Source organism: Fundulus heteroclitus, unplaced genomic scaffold (assembly GCF_011125445.2).
Source record: "Fundulus heteroclitus isolate FHET01 unplaced genomic scaffold, MU-UCD_Fhet_4.1 scaffold_86, whole genome shotgun sequence".
Taxonomy (NCBI): Eukaryota; Metazoa; Chordata; class Actinopteri; order Cyprinodontiformes; family Fundulidae; genus Fundulus; species Fundulus heteroclitus.
The window spans coordinates 435,529-458,720 of record NW_023397318.1 but is presented as its reverse complement, the minus strand read 5'-3'; the positions used below and the strand labels follow the sequence as shown (position 1 = coordinate 458,720).

Genomic DNA, 23,192 nt, shown 5'->3' with positions numbered 1-23,192 from the left:
TGCTTTAAACGTTAGCCTATGTTAGCAACATAGCTGCTAACATCACTTTACCACTCAGGAACTGCAACTATTCTGTCCTCCTCCATCTCACCAGCACCAGCTTAAGATATTGCTGGTTCAGCACCTTGAGCCAGCAGCTCAAACTGATAATGCTCAGACCTTGCTGGACTCCACAAAACCTCGGTGACGAGAGGGGTGAAAAATCCTCCACCTAAAAAGACTGATCCGTGGCAAAACCACCAGTGTGCCCTTGATCATTCCATGTTTGAACATGTACCTAACCCCCCCCCAACAGCTCATCCTGACACTTAGCCCTGCCCCTCAGGGTCTCTTGGCACCACCCACCTTTGTGCCATTTTTCAAAACATTTCTGGGGGCGGGCTTTAAAGAGACTGCACAAAGATAAGTTGCTCTCAGACGCACCTCGGAGCAGGGGTAAAAGAGGGGCTGTGTGGCAACAATAATGAGGAATTCAGACCAAAGCTTTGCAGTTCCACTTTACATATATAACAACTGAATGATTTCAATGTGAAAAGGAAGGCATTCAAAACATGATATGTCCCATTTAAGGTAGTATGGTAATATTCCACTCTTAAGTGATTTAAAAATATGTACAAAAGGGTGATCATTAAGCTCCTAAAGCTTTTTATTAGAAACGAATTTGTGGCATCATGAACAGCTGTAGAATCTTTTGAGTGAGCTGTAATTCTGTATCTTCTTTCTCTGTTATACAATCAAAGTGGTGACACAGTGCATACAAACAAACACCATTTCATCATGCAGTGTGCTACAAACGTGGCGGTATGCAACCTGTTCTTTGCAGATTTATAAATATAGAAGTGAACCAAGTTTTTTTAATGAACATTTATTGGAATCTATACTAATCTTGAGTGCTGTTGACCCCTTTTATTTCTCCCTGTGAGCTTCCTTGACATATCACGATAGTGGATTTCATTCATCCTAAAGCAGATCCTGCTTATTCCTTTCTTAGCTGATTGCCAATAATCAGCACATCTGCAGAAAATAAAATGCTGATGAGTGAAGGTTTAAATAAAAATATAGAAATCCATCACCGTATGGACATTTATTGGTTTGAATTCTGCTACAATTGTTCTGTTGTTATGTATACTATTACCTTGCTGATCCATTTTATGGGTTTGATAGCAAGCTTACTGTTTTTAAACTTCCACATCCAACTTTGATTTAATGTGCTATGACTGTTTTATAACAGGGTGCTAAATTGTATGTTGTCTTGCTGCAGAATAAATGTGCCACTGGGTAAACATTAGGTTGCAAAAAAAAAAAAAAAAAAAAAAGGTTGCAAACCCATGTTTGTATGCTCAGCAGGAGAAGTTACAGGAAAAAAATAAGCATCTTGAGAATACAGTGGTCCGGTTACAGAAGAGTATAGAGGAAGGATGTGCACTGATTCAAACGAAAGACGTCATGATTGAGATGCAAGCAAAGACGGAGAAAAAGCTGATTGCATCTGTACAAAGGTATGGTGTGTTTCTTTAAATGCAGGTCTTTACTTACATGTAAAAATCTGTATGTAGTTTGTATGCATTCAAAGTTGCAATTTTGTTTTAAAAATCTTTTTCTCAAGATGCCACTTTGTTTTTTTTTGTACAGCTTGTGTAAGAAAGTGGAACAGTGTCTGGATGATGGGGTTAGGCTGCCGGTCCAAGATTTCAAAAACCTTGAGGGGGAAAATTCCCAGCTCCTGCAGCAGCAAGATTACAGCAGCAGGGTACCAACTATTATGTTTGTAACGTCCAACTAAGCGCAAATCAAGTCAAAAATATACTAACCCCTACCCCCCTCCCAGGTGTTAAGGATTCAGAAAGACGAAATTGAGAGACTAACTTCAAAACTAATGGTAATGTCATTTCAAATATACACGCTTTATTTTTTATTTATTTATTTAGAATTAGTAGGTTTCTACACTCTGCATGAAAATCCAATCTTCAATTTTTCTTTCATGTGAATGCTATTTTATAAACATTTAAACTACCATAATAATGGCATCAGTTGGGTTAACAATGAGGATGGTGTTGTTCCCCAAGTCCTAACCTTCCTATGTGGAGCACAAATCGAATGATCAAACATGTCAACCTTATTTGGCCAGAGTGAATAAGGCTCTTTTTTATCATTAGAGAAAATGAATAACGTGGTGCTAATTTGAGTATTTTTTGTTTGTATTGTTTGTTTTTCCTAGGCCACTAGTGTAAGACTGCAAAAGAAGAGAGGCCCTGCTCATCCACAGGTGGTTTATTCTCTGCAAAAGGAGGATAACTTGGTCAGCTTCTCTCAGGTATTGGTCTCTGAGGTGCCAAACTCCTAACTCAGACCTCCATTTAGGGCAGGGGTGGGCAAACTTTTTGACTCATGGGCCACAAGGGGTTCTTAAATTTGGCAGAGGGGCCGGGCCAGGAGCAAGTGTATAAAGTGTTTGTGTAAACAACTAAAAATGACATGTAAAGCCATTACAAAGTTTTTGCCTTTTAATAGATAGTAAAGCATGAATATGCAAGGCTTATTGTACAAATTATTTTCCAAATGTGTTTTTTTCCCCATTACATAGTGAAATCCTGTTCGCTTTCAGTAGGAACAGTGCTGTTGGTCTCCCTTTTTTGCCAGCGCATCAAAGTCTGGAGTTAGTTTTGTTGTGGCACTTCTCAGGATGGAGCTCAGGTGTTGGTCTGTTAACTTGGATCTTTGATGGGCTTTGTTGAAGTTCATGACTCTGGAGGTCTGCTCACACAGGTAGGTTAAGCCAAACAGCGACAGCATCTTCTTTGCTGTCCTCCGCAGGTTTTTAAACGTGGCTTCGGTAAACGAAGCCTAAAAGTCATTCAGTTTAAGAGAGTTGAACTTGTCCTTCAAAACAGAAGCAGACTGAAGATCTATCAGTTCCAACTGCAGCTCCTGTGGTCCTGTTTCAGGATCTCGTAACAATAGACAGGACATCAGCCGAAGTGACTTGTCAATTTTTAAAAAATCAGAGAACCAAGGGCCGAATTCTCTTTGTAGGTGGCTCGGTAATTTGCTGTATTTTTTCATGTTTTGGGCAGCCTCTGTTTGCAAGGCTATGGTGGGGGGAAAAAAAGATTTGTTTGAAATTTGTGTGGCGAATAAGGTAAGCTTGGATTTGAAGGATATCACGTGTGTAGATGTTGTGCACAAACTGATCTCTCCCCCGTAGCTTTAAGTTCAGCTTATTTATGTGTGAAAATCTGTCCATAGCAAAAGCAAAGTCACAAAGCCAGTTCTTGTCCCTCAGCTCATGAATTTTGTCAGATTTCCCAAATAATTCCAAAAATGCCCAAATCTCCTCTTTTAGCTTCCACACTTGTTGGAACCCTTTGCCCAAACTTAACCAGTGGACACGAGAGTGGTAAAGCAAGTCCTGATGATCGGCATCGGTTCCCTCCAGAAACATAATAAACTGACAGTGCTGAAGTCCCCTTGCTTATATGAAGTTAACAAGTTTTACAACTGGATTAACAAAATGATTAAGCTGCAATATGGAGTTACATAGAGATTCCTGATGATGATGCACTGAAGGAAAATGACATGCTGTTCAGGATTTTCCTCTTTCACTTTATCCTGGATTCTTTTCAGCAGCCCAACATTTTTTCCAGTGAAATTTGGCGATCCATCCATGGTCACATTGGCAAGTTTACTCCAAGGTAGCTTCTTTCTTTCAATGACAGTAGATAACCAATAAATCCTCTCCCCGCATTTGTACTTTCAGTGATTCCATGGTCAAAAACTCCTCCATTATCTCAAAACTATCATTAATCCCTTGGATAAAAAAGAGCTGAGCAGCGTCTTTTATATTGTTACTTTCATCCAGTGCCAGTGAATATAATTTAAGGTACACTGCCTTTTTGTTTAACCTGCTGGCTATATCTTCATCAATCAGTTCCAAATGACGAGTCACTGTCCTGCGTGATAAACTGATTTTTTTCAAATTTGTCTTTGCTGTCCGGACACAAGACACTTGCTGTCTCAACCATGCATTCTTTTAAAAACTCACCTTTGGAAATGGCTTGCTAACCTTTGCTAATTTGAATGCCAGCAAAAAACTCGCCTTGGTACTAAATTGTTTTATTTCCTGAGTTTGTAAATTAGCCGCCAACCTCTGACCAGCGGCAGCCCGTTCTTGCGTTGACTATTTGCTAGCATAGCTGGAATGCTTCGTAGCAAAGTTGATGGCTGATATTCTATTCTATGAAAACTGCAACTGTTTCTTAGCACATCAAACACACGGCTATTGATCGGACTTGAGTAAAAAAATATTTTGTTGTCCACTCCTTATTAAACACTCGCCACTTAATGTCTTCTTTTCTTTGGTCCGCTCATCTTTACAGAAGAGTTCAAAAGGCAAACCATGTAAAGAAGTGTTTATACCCATAACAAACTCATGTGGCTGGAGTGTGCTACCTAGTGGGAAATGTGGGCATTGCAGGAAAAATGCTAAATGAATGAGATTTGATAATATTTTTTAATTAGACAAGGTTCTCTGTCTTTACATGTTTGTTTTTTGTTGTTCGTTTATGTTTTTATTTGTCCAGTTTGTTATGCTTTTCTTTTCTCTTCTCTCTTCCTCTCCTTTGTCTCCCTCCCCCACTTCCCTGCTTGCCTCTATCAATCTTTTTTGAGCCTCTTTTTACATATCTTTCAAACTCTAAATTATGGATCTGGTCAGCTGGACTCTCAACACAATTGATAAAATGTTCTCAACGAGAAGACTGGGCAAAGAAGGGTCCCTGTGCCCAAAGGCACATGTGCAGCTGGACACACGGTGGGAGGAGGATCATGTGTCTGTCCATTTTGTCAGCAGAGGATGTGAAAAATGTGTTCAAAATCGGATTTATGATAACAGGATTTCTGCTTTGTGGAGCTGGTGGTTACCTGGAGTATCGAGAAATTATGAAAACATCGGCAGCTGGTTCGGCCCATGTCAAGGTTGCATGAACTATGTGAGGGATATGGCCCCTACCAGCACTCAGACTGAAATGCTGTGTAAGCAGAACTTGCAGGCCAGCTGCTGTTTCTTTTTTTTTTTTTTCTTTTTTTTTTCAATTTTCAATGTTTATTAAATCCTTCAACAATTAAACATACAGTAGAACTGATAAAAAATATCAGTAATACATCAGTGATACGACCTTAAGTAGTTATGTAAAGAAGGACTTTAGACATTTTCCCCTAAACCCCTCCCAATCCTCCCCCCTGTACTCCCCCCACCCCAGCCAGCAGCAAAAAAAAAAAAACCCGCACACTGCCTTTTTTTTATTATTATTCTGGACCAATAGTGCCTTAACTCTGGAGTTTTAAAAAAGGTTCCCACATACTCAGAAACTCCTCTATCTGGCCGTTAATCTTATAGATGAGTCGTTCGTAGGAGGAGGTCTCTAAAAGTGCTGCGTACCATTCTGTATATGTCGGGATATTTTGTCCTCTCCAGTGTCTTAAAATTACTCGCTTTGCCGTGGTGAGGGCCAATTTTAACCACTGTGCTTGTTTTGCTCCTATTTTAACTTTATAGTCTAAGGAGTTAAGAAGTCCCAGTGTAGGTGTCAGGGATAAATTGAGGTTAAGGGTGCTATTAATCTTTCCCATGACCACCTGCCAATATGAAGTTAGGTTCGGGCACGTGAGGAACATATGAACCATGTCCCCTCGGGTTTGTTTACATCGCCAGCAAATGTCAGAGTTGCTTATTCTAGCTCTAAATAATTTTACTGGTGTCCAATACAATCGATTAATAATTTTGAACTGTATCAATTTGGAGCGCGCATCCCTCATGGGCTTTAACATTTGTTTGACCATTGTACCCCACTGTTCCTCTGTGAGCTTATTGTTTAATTCAAATTCCCATACCTTTTTGAGTCCTGTGTTGATGCTGCCAGTATTTTCCATCAGGTAGTTATAGATATGGCTAACTCGTCTCGGGGAGTCTTTCAATTTATTAAGCATTGTGTATATTGGTGTATCCGTGGGTATGGTCACCTCGGGTTTCTGTAATTTTGTGAGGCAGTCCCTTATTTGTAGGAACTTCCAGAAATCTTTGTGGTTTAGATTGTATAGTTCTTGGAATTGTTGAAATGACAGTAGAGTACCATTTAGGAAAAAGCAATTTATACTGTCAATCCCTTTTGAGTGCCAGCTCCTCCAGAAAATCATTTTCCCCTCTACTTTTATTTTTGGGTTATTCCACACTGAAGCTGTTCCTTGAATGAAGGGGCAGGTGTTTGCTTTTTTATGTAAATGATGCCAGATATTTCTGGTGTGGGTTGTGATTGGGTTAGATTTCACTCCCTCATTTGGATGTTGGGATAAATAATCAAAAGCTTTAAATGGGGCGTTTATCTCGCTTTCCAATTTCACCCAGATCGGACTGTTTTGGTTGTTTGATATAATAGATGTAATTTGAGCGCTTATAAAAGCTTCTTGGTAAAGTAGCATATTGGGTAGTTTTAATCCTCCGTATTCTGTTTTAGTTTGGAGTTTTAATAGGGACATTTTAGTTTTTTTCCGCTCCCATATAAAGTTGTTTATCATTTTATCCAGGATCTTAAACGTAGAGTGTGGGATTTTGAGAGGTAATAAATTAAATAGGTAGTTTAATTTTGGCGTAACGATCATTTTAATGGCCTGGATTCTACCCCACAGCGATATTTGTATCTTGTCCCACCTCTTTAAAAGCAGGCTTATCTTATTTATCACGGGTTCAAAATTATCAATAATAATATCTTCTAGGGCCGGGTTCAATAATATGCCTAAGTATTTGAGGTTTTTGGGTACCCACTGAAATTTCCACTTTTGTATTTGGCTTTTGTAGCAAAATTTTGACAGGGGCATTACTTCACATTTAGCCCAGTTAATCTTGTATCCGGAAAAATCAGAAAAATTGTTAATCAAATCTAGTAGAGGGGGTAGAGATTCCTCGGGGTTTGAGAGCAGAAGTAGTACATCAGAAGTAGTACAAAATCAACATTTTGTTGTCTATTCCGCCCATTGATGCACCTTTTATTATTTTGCTTTGTCGGATGGCTTGGGCCAGGGGTTCAAGTGCAATGATAAAGAGCAGGGGTGACAACGGGTCTCCTTGTTTAGTTCCACGTTCGATTGATTGGGAATTGGGTTGATCTTGATCCGTTGGTTGTTACGATCGCTTTCGATTCTGTGTATATCATTTTGATTATTTATAAGAAAGAGTGTTGAAACCCAAATTTTCCAAGTGTATAGAATAGATAATTCCAGCTTACTCTGTCAAATGCTTTTTCCGCATCGAGTGACAGGGCCGCTACAGGGAAGTTTAGGTGTTGGGCCTTCCAAATCAGATGTAGCAATCGTCTCAGACTATCAGAGGAGGTTCTGCCCTTGACAAAGCCTGTTTGGTCTGGGTGTATAATTGACGTTATGACCTTATTAATCCTTAAAGATAGTATTTTTGTAAACAGTTTTGCATCGCAACACAATAAACTTATTGGTCTGTAGCTTGAGCATTCCAGAGGGTCTCTCCCTTTTTTTGGAATGACAGTAATTAATGATTCCTTCATTGATGCGGGGAGCCGGTGCGATTCGATAGCTAAATTAAAAGTTTTTAGTATTTCTGAGCCCAGTTCGGATGTAAATTTTGTATAAAACTCGTTAGGGATACCGTCCAGACCCAGGGCTTTTCCGTTAGGTGAGGCTTTAATGGTTTTAACGAGTTCTTCCATGATTATAGGTCCTTCTAGTTGTGTGGCGCTCTCTTTGGACAGTTTCTGAAGCGTTAACGTTGGAAAAAATTCTTCTGCTTTATTTAAATCAAATTGTCCTTCTTGAGAATACAGACGATTATAAAAATCTTTGAATACTTTATTGATTTCCTTCTGACTTGTAACTACACTCCCAGCTTCATTCTTTATCCCGCTAATTTGACGTGATGATTGTTTGGCTTTTAATTGGGTGGCTAATAATTTATCAGCTTTATTACCTGATTCATACCATCTCTGTTTGGTCCTGAAAAGGGAGTACTCTACTTTTTTTGAGAATATTGTATTCAGCTCATATTTAACTCTGACAAATCTGTCAAAGATTGATGGATTGAGGTTTGTTGAATATTCCCTCTCTAATTTCTTTATTTCAACCTCATACAGGTTTATCTTTTGGGAATCTTGTTTTTTGATCCGGGAGGAGTGTTGTATCAGTATTCCCCTAATGTACGCTTTGAACCCGTCCCATATTGAGTTTTGGTTTGCAGTGTTATTATTGTTTACGAAGTATTCAGTGATTAGTTTTCTGAGTTTTATGCATAGGTCGGGATCATTTAGTAAGCTGGTATTCAGCTTCCATCCCCTAGCCTTTTCATAATGAGATCCCAATCGTAGGACTAGGTCTACGGGGGCGTGATCAGTTATTGCTATTGGACCTATATTACAATTTCCGACACTTTCAATAAGTGAGTGGGAAATCAGAAAATAGTCTATCCGACTATAAACAGAGTGCCTGTTTGAGAAGAAGGTATAGTCTCGTGCTGAAGGATTTAAGAGTCACCAGACATCCGATAAACCGGTATGTTTGCTCAGAGCTTTAATTGCTTCTTGGGTTTTGCTGACTTTAGGAATTGATTTCCCAGATCTATCCAACACGACGTCTAGGACTTGGTTGAAGTCTCCTGCTAAAATAATTGGGAAATCCCCAAAATCCATAAGAATAGTTTTAAGCTGTAGGAAAAAGTCTGGGTCCTCTATATTAGGAGCGTATATATTGGCTATAATTATATTTTGTCCTGAGATATTGACTAGCAGGACGATTACTCGGCCTTCTTTGTCTTTATACTCTTTCTCCACTTGAATTGAGAGATGTTTAGAGAATAGAATGGATACGCCCCGTTTTTTCTGTTTGAAAGTATTGTGATAGGCTTCTCCCACCCATCTATCTTTAATTCTGTTAGTGTCTTTATCTAACAAGTGTGTTTCTTGTAGTATCATCACATCTACTTTTTTCTGTTTTAGATATTTAAGTACTTTGCTTCGTTTAGTGTAAGAACCCAGGCCATTGACATTCCATGAGGATATTTTAATTATGGTCCCCATATTTTATTTCCCTTTATCAGTGATATTAGTAAGGCCATTAATCTATATTGTGCTGTAGCAGTTGCGTTTATACATATAACAAAAAGGGTAACAAAAGAAGGCTGGCTGAAATGTAGGACCCCAGAAACAAAAATTAAGATTGAACACAAACAAAGGAATCTTTTGTAAAATAACAACACCTTATTCCTTATGACGAGCATGGAGGTCTTCAGAGTAAGCTGCCTCGGCCAATAACATATGGTAGTAATAAGCATCAAGAACTTCCGTCAGAACTTTAATTCAACTGACTCCGATTTAAGAAAAACGGGCAAATACCCAAAAAGCTGGGTTATTTGAACTGTGTAGATTGAGAGAATATGTGGAACATGAACATATATCAAATTAGATTTTTATCCGTCAACAAAACGATGAAATCTCACCAAAATAGCATAAATGTCCAGTTTGACGGGGTCCAGCTTTAATGTGTGTAATATGATGAACATTTTAGACATAATAGATTGTAGGTTATTGATATCAGCGAGGAAATATTACCACTGATCACCGCAGCCTGCCTGTTCAGTCTCCTTCCTCCGGGGGTTGGAATTTCTCTATCACCTTCTTTGCTGCAGCGGCGTCTTCAAAACGAAGGCGTTCCTTACCGAGGGAGATCCAAAACACTGCAGGGTACTGCATGGTGTACTTCAGTCCCTTGGCTCTGCACATACGTCTGACTTCGAAAAAAGTGTTCCTCTTTTCTTGTACTTCCCTTGTGAAGTCTGGAAAGAATTTTATCTTGTTTCCCCTCCAGTGAAAAGTTCCAACTTCTCTAGCTCTGAGTCGTATTTTCTCCCTGTCCGCGAAGCGAAGGAATCTCACCAGGATGTGGCGTGGTCTGGCTGGCGTGTTTCGTCTGTCTTCTTTCAGCGTACCAGGTGTTCTGTGAGCCCTCTCGATTATGATTTGATCTGCGTCTCGGTCTTGTGGGAGCAGGGATCTCAGTACATCCATAACACACTCCAGCACGCCATTCCCCTACTCCGAGAGCTCCGGAACACCCTTGATCCTCAAATTATTTCTCCTGCTGTAATGTTCTTGATATTGAATCCAACCTTCCAGCTGTGTAACTTTGGATTTCAGCTCAGCCGTGCTCGCAGAGAGCGCCGCGTTCTCATCTTCGAGTTGCGACACTGTTTTCGGCTTCTCCAATCCTGCTGCTGAGGCCGGTCACATCGGATTTCAGTGAGTCTAGACAGTCTTTAATCGTAGTCACGTCTGCCCCGACCTGTTGTATTTTGTCTTGAAGGTCCCGGTTCATAATACGAATCTCGTTTATGATCGATGAGTCTGTCTCTGTGTCAGCGGGCTTCTCCATGCTAATGTCAGCATTAGCCTCAATGGCTCGTGACTGCGACATCATCATTTGGTCGATTTTGGGTCCCGGCGTGTTCTTTAGCCTTGGATTATTCCCTCTATGCATTTGTGCTGCTTAGTTTATATCGTACTCCCACAGATTAGGCTTTCTGACGGAATGTGGAAACATAAAATTGGCCGATATCAGCTCGAGCTCTTCAGCATGCGTCCTCTCCTCGCCGCATCGCCACCGAAAGTCCCCCAGCTGCTGTTTCTGAACTTGCTGGCAGGATGGGAAAGATCTTGGAGAACTGGAAGCTGGACCCTGGCAGAATGTTCACAAATTTGGCTGTTTGGAATCGCTATTGAGAAGAACCAGTGAGACTTTTAAGGCAGACAGAAAAAAAAACAAAAAAAACAAGAGTCTGCCTGCCCAAAACTAATGCTATTATCCAAACTGGCTCCCCTGAAATCTTAATTTCTACTGGATGTTATGTAAACAAGACGCCCTGTGACATATGCCATCTGTGATCTTGAGCGCACTGAACTGAACTGGCTGATAACATTCCATCACTATCAAATACTAATGGCGGCAAGTCCTACCACAATTCACAGACAAATACACACACACACACACACGATTACACTAAAACACACAGGTACACGCACACTGCCTCCATTTTTTTTATTTCCCCCCGTCTTCTGTTTTAGTTGTAGTGTCAGAAAGGTCAGATTAGAGACCTTAACTGTAATTCAATTCAATTTTATTTATATAGCGCCAGTTCATGAAACATGTCATCTCAAGGCACTTTCCAAAGTCAAATTCAATCAGATTATATAGATTGGGTCAGATTATACAGATTGGTCAAAAAAAATTCCTATCTAAGGAAACCCAGTGGATTGCATTAAGTCTTGACAAGCAGCCTTCACTCCTCCTGAAGAAGCGTAGAGCCACAGGGAGAGTCGTTTGCATTGTCCATTGCTTGCAGCAATCCCCCATACTGAGCAAGCATGAAGCAACTGTAGTTTTCTTAGAATTCTTAGTGATGATTAGAAAGATCAGATCAGAGACCTCAAGCTGTCTGTATGTTTGTAATGCATGAAAGAATTCTAGTCAAGTATTTATCTTATTCCTTTGTTTTTCCTATGTATGTTTGTAAAGTTTTTCGTAAATGTGCAGCACTTTGAATGTCCTGTTACTGAAAAGTGCTATATAAATAAACTTACCTTACTTATGCTCCTTATCCAAAAGTACCTATAAATATGGATGAGTTTGAAAAATTATCAATTTACACTTTGATTCAACTAATGGATTTTTCTGCTTGGATTTTGAGGATGTCTTCCTATGACTGACGAAAACAAGTTCTTGGGCTAAAAAGTAAATGAAACACCTGGGCGTTTTCAACAGGAAATTAAACAAGTTCATGTAATATTGATAATTGGAATGTTTATTAATAGGCATTAGACTGATTTACTTAATAATTATATGGTAAAACTTAAAATGACACAAATAGTCAAGGATATAAGGATAGGGGGTGCTGTAAAATTGGGAAGTTTATTATGCAAAAACAGCTTATTGTATTTTTACCAAACCTTCCACATACCTTCAAGGCATAGCCCTTAGAGCAGGGATCACAAACCTTTTAAAAGTTGAGAGCTACTTCATTGGTACTGTGTCATAAACAAAGGGCTATCATTACTGACCTTTGAAGTAGAAGAGTCAGAGCTCACCTTAACTTAATGTAATATAAACATTATTTAAAAAAAATATTTTAAAATGTTTAATTTCAATTTTTTTCATTTTAAATCTATGTAAGTACAAGTATGATTTTAAAAAGGAAGAGCAACTAAATAAAATAACATTTTAGATGAAGCTCACTGGAGGGTTGTGCTATTTTTTTAACAGGTTTGAGGGCACCACATACGGGGTTGATGACCCCGTATGTGGTGCCCACATACGGGGTCACCAACCCTGTATGTGGTGCCCTCAAACCTGGTGGGCACCCGTATGTGGTGCCCACCAGGCACCACATACTGCTCACCACATACCACACACTGCTCTCTAATTACCTTATTTAGTCTTGCTATAATGTGGTCTTTATATTGCCGACTCCCATTGCTCAGCAGTTTTCAAATAAGTTTTTAAGTTTTATTTATTTATTTACGAAACTTTTCACTTCTAGAAACCATTTCAGTCACCATTACTTCCGTGCGCTGCTGTGTGACGTCTGTTTCTGTTATCTTTGCATACGGGTTGCTTTGCGGGCTTGAACGGTTCAGACAGCAGTAGGATGGCAATCGCATTTAACAGTAGTATGAACGGCCACTTCAAAAAATCAGATTTCAGCAAAAAATCTGAATTGAGCATCAGGACCTACAGTGTGAACGTAGCCTTAGTGAACCTGTTAATTTCGCTGACACAGAGTAACACATAAAAGTGACAGAGTGCACTACACGGACGGCTGGAGGTGGGGCTAAAGCCTCTACCAGCAGGTGTTCACCAATTGTCTGGCCTTACCGGGTCTGTGGGAAAGCAACTGGAAAATAGAGTAAAATCTTGAGGTGCTGTAAATGGCTTTACAGCATTTGATGGAAATGTTGCATCAAAGGTGCCATGACATCATAGTATAAACTATTTCATGTGGTTGATATTACTGCATATGAGAATTCCCAAAGAATGTCATAAAAAATAATGTCAGCTTGTTGTTTTGTCAGATATAATTTCTATCCTTAGTAAAAGCGTTGGTTGTGGTAATGATATGCAGTTCTGCCTAGTTAACTTCACTACAGCCATATTTGGAAAACTGGTGAAACACCCCCACACAACTTTTCCCTTATATCCACACCTCACTCTCGGCACAACACTTCGTTATGTTTGCTTAATGGTGCACTTTGGTTGAAGAATATGAATTACATAGAAAGATGACCCGTTTTCTCATCTGTTTTTGAGCAAAGAGCCAAAGCTGACCACCCCTGGGCAGGTCCTTTGGTGTTCAATTTTGGCATTCACACAGCCTTATCCGTGCACAACAAACCATATTATACCCCCAAACCCTCAGAAAAAGGAAGTTTGTTGTCATGACTCCTTTAATTAAAGTTTAATGTTAACATAAGAGCAAATCAAAACAATTGAACTTTCATATGACCTGTTTAATATTTTTTAATAAATGGAATCAGAATCCTTCTAGTTAGAAGCAGAAAGCATGTTTTAGAAAATCATGGCTTGTACAGACATACAAATTCACAACAGCAGTCCTCTTTAGCCTTCTAGACAAAATGCAGGTTAAATCAGATTATATCTGAAAAGTTCTAATCCACTTTAATCAGTAGAGTATAATTTGATAATTTTCCATATTTATACCCACCTAAATTTGGAAGGTTGTGGGAGGCTGGTGCCGGTCTCCAGCAGTCAATGGGTGAGAAGCGAGATGAAGGGTCATAAGTCCATCTCACAAACAGTACAAACAACCACACAGTCTATTGGAGAGATCAGTCAACCTTGTATGCAAAATTTTTAGCTGTGGAAGGAAGTAAATACATGTTATAATTAGTGTTGCGCCGATGCCATTTTTTGGCTCCGATACCCGATACCTGGCTGTGTAGTATCGGTCGATACCGATACCATTATTTTGAAACTTATGTGTGTGTGTGTGTGTGTGTGTGTGTGTGTGTGTGTGTGTGTGTGTGTGTGTGTGTGTGTGTGTGTGTGTGTGTGTGTGTGTGTGTGTGTGTGTGTGTGTGTGTGTATGAAGAACAGCATACTACTTGGATGTAAAATAATTGCTATCATGGCTTTGTCAAGCTGCTACCTTAATAAAGCAGGAAAAAAAGACTAATACAAAGTGAATCCAGTAGAACTAGTGAGTGTCAGGAGAGAGAAGGCTGCATTCAAGTGACATACAAACATCAAAATGGTATCTGTGACCTATTTGTTGGTACTCGCCGATACTGATACCAATACCACCATTTTAGTGCGGTATAGGCACCCCGGCCGATACTGGTATCGTTGCAACACTAGTTATAATCATGCAGTAAATTGTAAAAAGAAATTGTTGAAATTAGAATCTGAAAAAGTATTGAATTTTGGAAAGAAAAATTGGTTTGAAGTCTAAAAAACAGCAGTAGAACCAACAGGAGATCTGAGAACCTGGTAGGCTATACTGACTTAAAGTAAGCATTATCTTGCTTAACTTAAAGTTAAGCATTTAATTTTTTTCTTAAAATTTAAATGGGTTCAAGAAAACTAAAATATTTATAAAAAAAAAAAAAAACTATTTAAAAAGTAAATTTTTTGTGTTCTGTTTGAATTAGGATCTGAAACTTGAGAAGCTACATCTCTGTTTCAACACACCCAACTCAAATATTAGCTCCTTAGAAGAGCTCTGTGAAGCTTGACTACATGGAATTGAGGCCGGTTAGCTCTTCCTCAGGTGTGGAGGGCAAGGGAGACATCTAAAAGTTACAGGACAAGGATCTGAGTTAGAGACCACTCTGTGATGACACTTTGTGCGTAATAGCACAGAAAGGTTGGGCCTTGCTATACCCATAGACCAAATTCTGATCCAAACCTAGGTTTTTGTAGAACCCCCACTGATACAGAAACAACAAAGAGTGACTTTGATAACATGGCTTCCTGCTGCAGTAGATCAACACGAGTAAAAGGGTTTAATTCTATTGGACATATTTTCTGCTGTTGATGAGTAAGTTATGCTTAAATTTAGTTGTGAACTTTTTATTTACTCTGTTATCCAGGACAAAGGCCAGTTTGTGCAAGGAAAGATGTCCGAAGTGGATGAACTGTTGAAAGAGATGTCTTTGTGTCTACTTGACCTTCAAGGTTTCTGCGGCATCCTGGCTCAACGAGCACAGGGGAAAGAACCCAACCTCTCTCTGCTTCTGGGAATGAAATGTAATTTGCAAAATGCAACATTTTAACATTGCATTTGTTCTGTATTTTTTAACAGTGTCATAGCTTAAATGTTTACGAGTCAGAGAAATACAGTGGTATAGCAGAAACAGCAATGAGCAAAACTCTGTATAAAAATGGAGAGACATGTTGGGAAATAAAGTACAGCCTTTACATGTTTCACTCAATTTATTCATTTAAAATGACCAAATACGTGACAGCTCAGTTGACTAAATGTGCCCTGCTCTGTTAACTTGTGCTGCTGTGTTGTGTCTGTCCAGCTCTCAGTATCTCAGCAGAAGAGAAGGAGTACCAGGTTGGTGAAGAGGAACTGAGTTCTAAGATTATTGAAGTTGGCCTACTGAGAAGAGGAATTGATGAGCTGAGGAAAGCCATGGCAGAATACTGTCCTCGGGATGTGGACGAAGGCTGTGCCACACAGTGAACTCTCCATTGTAAATTTCACTAAACAAAGAAGATGGCTGGAAAAAAAATACTTTCAGTCACACATGCTGTGCACACCTTTGGGATCAGCTGAAAGGTGTGGACATGGAACTGGGGTTGGAGTTGAGCCAACACTGATGCCTCTGATCCACTTCAGAGGTAGTCACAGATCCATAACGGCCATGAAATGAAACCAAGACAGTGGCACAGTCAGGAGTGCAAACCAAGCAGCACCATCCTCCATTGCCCATCTACTCTGATAAATACTTTGATCAGCAGATTTTATGCAAATAATAACACGTTGAAGTTAGTGACATACAACTTTGGTTGAATATAAGAACATTGCATGAAGTCAAACAGAAGGATTTCAATACGGAAATTATATTAATAGCTGTTATTGACTAAATGGTCATGAGTCAGACTTTACAGCTGTTGAGCAGACATTTACTAACCAAGAACAGTTTAAGAGGTTGTCCGTTCTACGTCCTGTATCCAAGCTTCTCAGTGCAAAGTTTAGTGGAAGGTAAACATGTGGTAGAAAAGTACATACAAAATACAACATTGTGAAGCAACATTTGCTCATAATTTCTAAATGACTGTTACCAGAACATTTCCAGTTTTCTACTGCTTTAAACAAGTATGCTGTAAAACAACTCTGATTCCAACAGGCTTGGGGTGTTGTGTTAATCATGAATAAAAAAGTAATACAATTTTTAGCCTATATTCCATTGAATATGCAATAAAGGCAAAATGTTTAATGTTCAAATTAATAAATTTAGTTTTGTTTGTTGCAAATATTCCTTCATTTGGAGTTTGATGTTCTAAAAAGATGAGACAGGGTGATGTTAACCACTGTGTTCCATCGCCTTTCCTTTTAACAACACTCAAGCATTTGAGAACTAAGGGGACTAACACATGCCCCTAAGTCCATGCCCTGGGCACTAACACACCCCACTGACATCACAGGTGCTGGTTTTCGAACTTTGCGGCAATAACAATGCAGATAGTTGTTCCTTTTTAGCCTGAAGGACACAGCATCCATTCCCAAAAAAAATCTGCTTGCAGTGAACTGTTCACTGACAATTGTTTTCTGAAGTGTTCCTGAGACCAGAATGATGTTGTCCATCCATCCATTTTCCAAACCGCTTTATCCCTCATGGGGTCGCGGGGGGTGCTGGTGCCTATCTCCAGCGTTCACTGGGCGAGAGGCGGGGTACACCCTGGACAGGTCGCCAGTCTGTCGCAGGGCAACACAGAGAGACAAACAGGACAAACAACCATTCACGCACACACTCACACCTAAGGGCAATTTGGAGAAGCCAATTAACCTAACCGTCATGTTTTTGGTCTGTGGGAGGAAGCCGGAGTACCCGGAGAGAACCCACGCATGCACAGGGAGAACATGCAAACTCCATGCAGAAAGACCCAGGGGTGTACTCGAACCCAGGACCTTCTTGCTGCAAGGCAACAGTGCTACCCACTGCGCCACTGTGCAGCCCTTGTTTTCTGAAGTGTTCCTGAGACCAGAATGATGTTGTGTTTTTATGTATTGCTGCCTGAGGGCTTCAAAGCCCACAGGAGTTTTGGGTGAGAGAAGGAACTGCATGAACTGAAAAAAAATAATTAAAAAAATAAATAAATAAATAAATAAATATATATATATATAAATATATATATATATATATATATATTTACATGATTAAAATATAGGAAAATAAAACTGAATAAAAGCAGGTTGGAATAAAATATAGAAACAAAATAGAACATTAAAAACAGTTGGACTAAAAAAAAGTTGAACTAATGATGTTTCACTAGAACAGTTTAACTAGAACAGTCAAAGGCAATCCTAAACAAATGTGTTTTTAATCTTAAAATGTAAAAGTGCGGAAACTCGGGCTTTCTGCACTTTTACATTTTTCTGGAAGTTTGTTCCAGATAAGTGGAGCATAGGAACTAAATGCTGCTTCTCCATGTTTAGTTCGTGTTCTCGCTATGCAGAGTAGGCTGGAGCCAGAAGACCTGAGTGGTCTGGATGGTTGATAGATACACTGATAACAAGCCGGTGATATATTTAGGTGCTAGGCCATTTAGGGATTTGTAGACTAACAGAAGTATTTTAAAGTCTATTCTCTGAGATACAGGGAGCCAGTGTAAGGACTTTAGAACTGGGGTGATGTGCTCTACTTTCTTAGTCTTTGTGAGGACGCGGGCAGCAGCGTTCTGGATCAGCTGCAGCTGTATGGTCCACTTTTTAGGCAGACCTGTGAAAACACCGTTGCAGTAATCAATTCTACTAAATATAAACGCATGGATTAGTTTTTCCAGATAATGCTGAGATATTAGTCCTTTAATCCTGGAAATGCTCTTCAGGTGATAGAAAGTTGACCTTGTAATTGTCTTTAGATGCTGTTGGAGGTTCAGGTCTGAGTCCATCACTACTCCCAGATTTCAGGCCTGATCAGTGGTTTTTAGCTGAAGGGACTGAAGCTGTGTGCTAACCTTTGATCTCTCCTCTATTGGTCCAAATATGATTACTTCTGTTTTGTTTTTATTCAATTGAAAAGTTTTTTGGCACATCCATGCATTGATTTCTTCTAGGCATTTACTCTGCCTGAACTGGTTCATAGTCACCTGGTGACATGGTGATGTAAAGCTGTGTGTCGTCTGCATAGTTATGGTAGCTGATGTTGTTTTTTATTATCTGAGCAAGAGGGAGCATGTAGATATTGAAGTGGAGGGGACCCAGAATGGACCCTTGGGGAACCCCACATATTGGCTACAGTCAAACAAACTCTGCGTCGTCGAGCGGCTGAATAGGGGAATTCTTGTTGACGCGCTCGCTATTCAACATTTCAGTCCAAGCTGCGGTTAAGATCCTTTTATTGTTCATGTTCAAAACACCAGTTGCAATGAAGCATAAAAAATTAATCAACAGGTTCAAGCCGTGATCAAAGGCAAAAGGCATTCAAAGCTTAAAGCGGTCAGCAAAAAGTAGACATCCCCCATCACCCATTCACTGACAACTACTCAGGTGAGCAAAACAAGTGATCTTACAATCACTGCTGACACCACGTGATCAATACCACACCCATCGACCACATTCCGGACCCTAATTATTACATCATTACACAATAATAATTACACATCCAACACCATATGCTAAGATATACATTATATCAGAACACTGAATGAGACATTACACATTGAAATAGTCCATAAACTAATTTCCTTTTATTTTCTTTTGTCCATATGTAGTCAGTCAGTCATAGGCCAGAGGTTACCAGCACTTAGCCTAATATAGTCAGTCTGCGATGTACATCTAGTAGTATTAAAGTCAAGTCAAAGAGTCATGTCAAACCAGGTCAAAAAAGTGTCATCTTTATTGGTCGGAACTCTCCTGAAGAAGGCATATCTTTGTGATGGGTCTGCATAAATGGCTGGCTGGAGTCTTAACCCAGACCTGGTGTACAAGCCCCCTTTTGTCTGGTACAGTTTCTGTGATTTTGCCGATGATCCAGGAACCACGAGGTGCAGAGTCATCCACTATAAGGACCACGTCTCCAGGAACAAAGTTGCGTTTAATTTTTATCCATTTTTGGCGCTGTTGAAGCAGTGGCAAATATTCTTTAATCCATCGTTTCCAAAACAGATCAGATATGTATTGGACCTGTCTCCATCGTTTGCGTGCGTAAAGATCACTTTTCTGGAACAAACCAGGTGGCAAGCATGGGTTAGACTTGAGCAGAAGGAGGTGGTTTGGTGTCAGAGCTTCCAGATCATTTGGATTAGTAGATTCCAATGTAATAGGTCTACCATTGAGGATTGACTCCACTTCACAGAGAGCAGTTTAAAGTCCTTCTTCATCCAAATGCTGTATCTGCAGGGTGGAATTAAGGACCTTTCTGATGGAACGAATCAATCTCTCCCATGCTCCACCATGGTGCGATCCAGCTGGAGGATTGAAGGTCCATTTTACTCTCTTCAACAACAGTGTATCAAAGATCTTTTCCTGATTCCACTCTTCTATGGCTTGTCTCAGCTCACGCTCCGCACCCACAAAGTTGGTCCCATTATCAGACCGCAGCTCTTGAACTTGGTGTTGGAGAAATATGAATGTAATAATTTTATTTCTATCAAGTTACAGGGATTTGGTTTGTTTTAAGAGTTTGCTTTCAGGAAGGTTCTGTTGTATTTAACCTTAGACGGGGAAAACAAATGGTTCTCCCAGATAAGGCCGCAACAAAGCTTGCTCCCTTGTTTCTTTTCAACCCCCATGTTGTAAATTCCTGAATCCTTCTGACCCAACCCTCCTGACCCCCACTTTGATGTGTGATAATAAAGGCAGAAGGACAGAGATGACCCGGCGCAGACGATCCCCAAGCTTTCAGGGAGTGAAGTTCTCCGTTTGGGGTTATCCTCTGTCCTTTTCTATAGAACAGTCTAAAACTTGTGTTGTGTGGCTTTTCATTTTAGGATAAAAGGGGTATTCTTTAATAACCCTATCACTTGGCCTCGCCTTGCAATAAAACGGCGTAAGGCATTAATGAAGGAGTATGTGTCAAGAGATGAGGCGACCTCAATATGTACAGCTCTAACTGCTAAACAGGTGAAGAGAACTCCATACCTCTTCACAAGACTTCTCCCACACTTGACTTCAAATGGACCAAAATAATCTACTCCAACAAAACTAAAAGGGGGTTTCTCAGGAGTCACGCTTTCAGGCAAGTCAGCCATTTGCTGCTGGCCTGTAGCTCCATGAAGCTGTCAGGTCACACACCTCGACAGGATGTTTCTAATCAAGGCTCCAGCACCAGGAATCTAATATTTCTGATGCAGCTTTGAGAGCATGTAGTTCCTACCGCCATGAACCACACTTTTATGGATATGCTGAAGAATGAGATCAGCAATGTGAAGGTCCTTAGGAATTATGACAGGATGTTTGGAATCTTCAGACATGACAGCCTTGCTGAGACGTCCTCCAACACGCAGCACATTATCTGTCAGAACAGGATTCAACTTGTATATGTGACTGCTTCGCTTCACGCTCTTTCCCTTTTGGAGACAGGAGATCTCTTCAGCATATCTTTTCTTCTGACAAAACTTAATTATCTGCATCTCAGCATCCTCAATCTCTCCCAATGAGAAAGTCATTACAGAACTCAACCCTAGGATGAGCACATTTAGACTGAGCTGTATTAGATGCAGGCTGGAAATGTGTCTTGTTCTTCTTGCGATATAAGAGCAATGTTTTGAATCTCAAAATCCAACTCATCACCCTGACAAGACGAGTCCAGGATGAGGTACGATGAATCAAGGAATCCAATGGATGGTCATGATTATGTGTGGGTGAGACAACCACAGAGGCACACATCTTGACTTCAGGGTCTTTATGTGAAAGTTCCTGCATGTTCTCCGGGTTAACAGGCCATTCTGTCTCTTGCTGTGTAAGGAATGCAGGACCAGATAACCATTTAGTGTCACGCAGAAAAGATTCTGCCTTCATACCTCTGGAGGCAAGGTCTACAGGGTTATGCGTTGTATTCACATACCTCCACTGTGATATTCCAGAAGACTTGAGAATCTCAGACACTCGGTTCACCACAAAAACACGAAACTTAGTAGTTTTGTTATTGATGTATTTCAATACTGAGGTGCTGTCTGTCCAAAACATTGAGTCCAAAAGAGGTAGCCTCAGCTCTCTTCTCCAAAGTCTGTCCATGCGAACTGCTAGCACAGCCGCTGTCAATTCCATACGGGGAATTGTGACTGGTAAAGATGCCACCCTGGACTTCCCCATTATGAAGGAACTGTGTGCCTGTAAGAGACTGTCGTGCAGCAGCAAATAAGGTAACAACACTATACCCCTTCTCACTCGCATCTGCAAAGTGGTGCAACTGAGCAGTAGTTTTTTCTCCAAATTCAGTAGGTTTTAAACATCATTTGATGCTGATGTCGTCCAACAGGTGCAGTTCTTCCACCCACCTTTGCCACTCTTGACCAACATCTGATGGAATAGCATCATCCCATCCAATCCCCCTCTGACACAGATCTTGAAGTATCCTTTTAGCTGTGAAAATGACAGGAGCAAGGAATCCCAGAGGGTCGTAGAAGGAGCTGACCATAGAAAGAATTCCTCTCCGGGTCAATGGCCTGTTTGGGATGGAAATGGAGAACTTAAACGCATCTGACTGTAAACACCACCAAACTCCCAATGCTTGCTCAACATGCAATAGGTCATAATCCAGATCTAGATTTTTAACTTCCTTAGCTCTCTCCTCCTCAGGTATTACTGCCAGGACCCTGCGGCTATTACTTATCCACTTTGTTAAGTGGAAGCCTCCCTTGGCGCAGATGAGTCTGAGGTCTGTGTAAAGAGAGTTCGCTTCCTCTTCAGTGCCTACTGAAGCAAGACAGTCATCCACGTAGAAATTATGTAGAATGGTGTCAATCACCTGCTGGTTGAAGTGTGCTTTGTTGTGTTCCGCACATTTCCGCAGAGTTAGCACAACTCGGAGAGGACGTTGCTCCAAACAAATGAACGCCCATCCTATACTCCTGCATGCTCTGATTGAAGTCACCTCCAGGCCACCAGAGAAACCTCAATAGGTCAGTGTCTTCCTCTGGTACGTACACCTGATGGAACATGGCTTCAATATCAGACATCAAAACAACAGGCTCTTTTCAGAACCTAGTCAGCACACCAACCAAATTATTTGTCAAATCAGGACCACTTAGGAGCTGTGCATTAAGAGAAATGCCCTGGAATGATGCCGCACAGTCAAATACGACCCGGATCTTCCCTTTGGTAGGATGGTAAACCCCGTGATGAGGGATATACCAAACCTTCCCATCATGTCGCTCCAAGTCTGTAATTGGCACTCCTTTTGCATAACCTCTGGATATAAGATCTTTCATGAATACAGTGTAATGTTTGTGGAAGTCTTTATCTCTGATTAACCTTTTCTTCAAGCTTAAGGCACGTTGTTCAGCAATTACACGGTTATCAGGCATTCTTATGTCTCTGTCTTTCAAAGGCAGGGCAATGCTGTAGTGTCCATCCTTCAAGGTCACTGTCTTATTAGCCAACTCCAGAAACCTAGAGTCTTCCTGTGACAGCCCCACATGCTCATCATAGCTGCTCTCAGGGAATGTAACAGCAGATATCCTGTTGGTAGTGACTGTTAATGGACAATTTGGTTTTCCACAGCATTCTTGTTTAAGTTGCCCATTCACTGTCCAACCGAGCATCGTTTTAATGGTCGAAAGGTCCGTCACCTTCACTTCTGATGACCTCCAAAGGTTCTAGAGCTCTGGGCATGTTCATGCCAATCAGAAACTCCACCTGTGCTTTTATCTCCGGTAAATGAGCATCCTTCAAATGTGGCCATTTATCCAGGTCGCATTGCTTTGGGATGTTATTC

At 40.4% G+C, this 23,192-nt stretch overlaps 1 protein-coding gene across 2 annotated transcripts in view; it reads left to right on the top strand.

Moving 5' to 3' along the window:
* cep85l (centrosomal protein 85, like) overlaps positions 1-16,566 on the top strand; it is a 51,252-nt gene extending 34,686 nt beyond the window's left edge. For both annotated transcript variants that reach the window (XM_036134610.1, XM_036134609.1), the window contains 6 exons: positions 1,345-1,499; positions 1,633-1,750; positions 1,829-1,879; positions 2,219-2,314; positions 15,174-15,330; positions 15,609-16,566. In XM_036134610.1, the coding sequence (XP_035990503.1) occupies positions 1,345-1,499; positions 1,633-1,750; positions 1,829-1,879; positions 2,219-2,314; positions 15,174-15,330; positions 15,609-15,772 (741 nt within the window). In that variant the 3' untranslated portion in view covers positions 15,773-16,566. The remainder of the gene's footprint in view (positions 1-1,344; positions 1,500-1,632; positions 1,751-1,828; positions 1,880-2,218; positions 2,315-15,173; positions 15,331-15,608) is intronic.
* Positions 16,567-23,192: the final 6,626 nt, after the last annotated feature.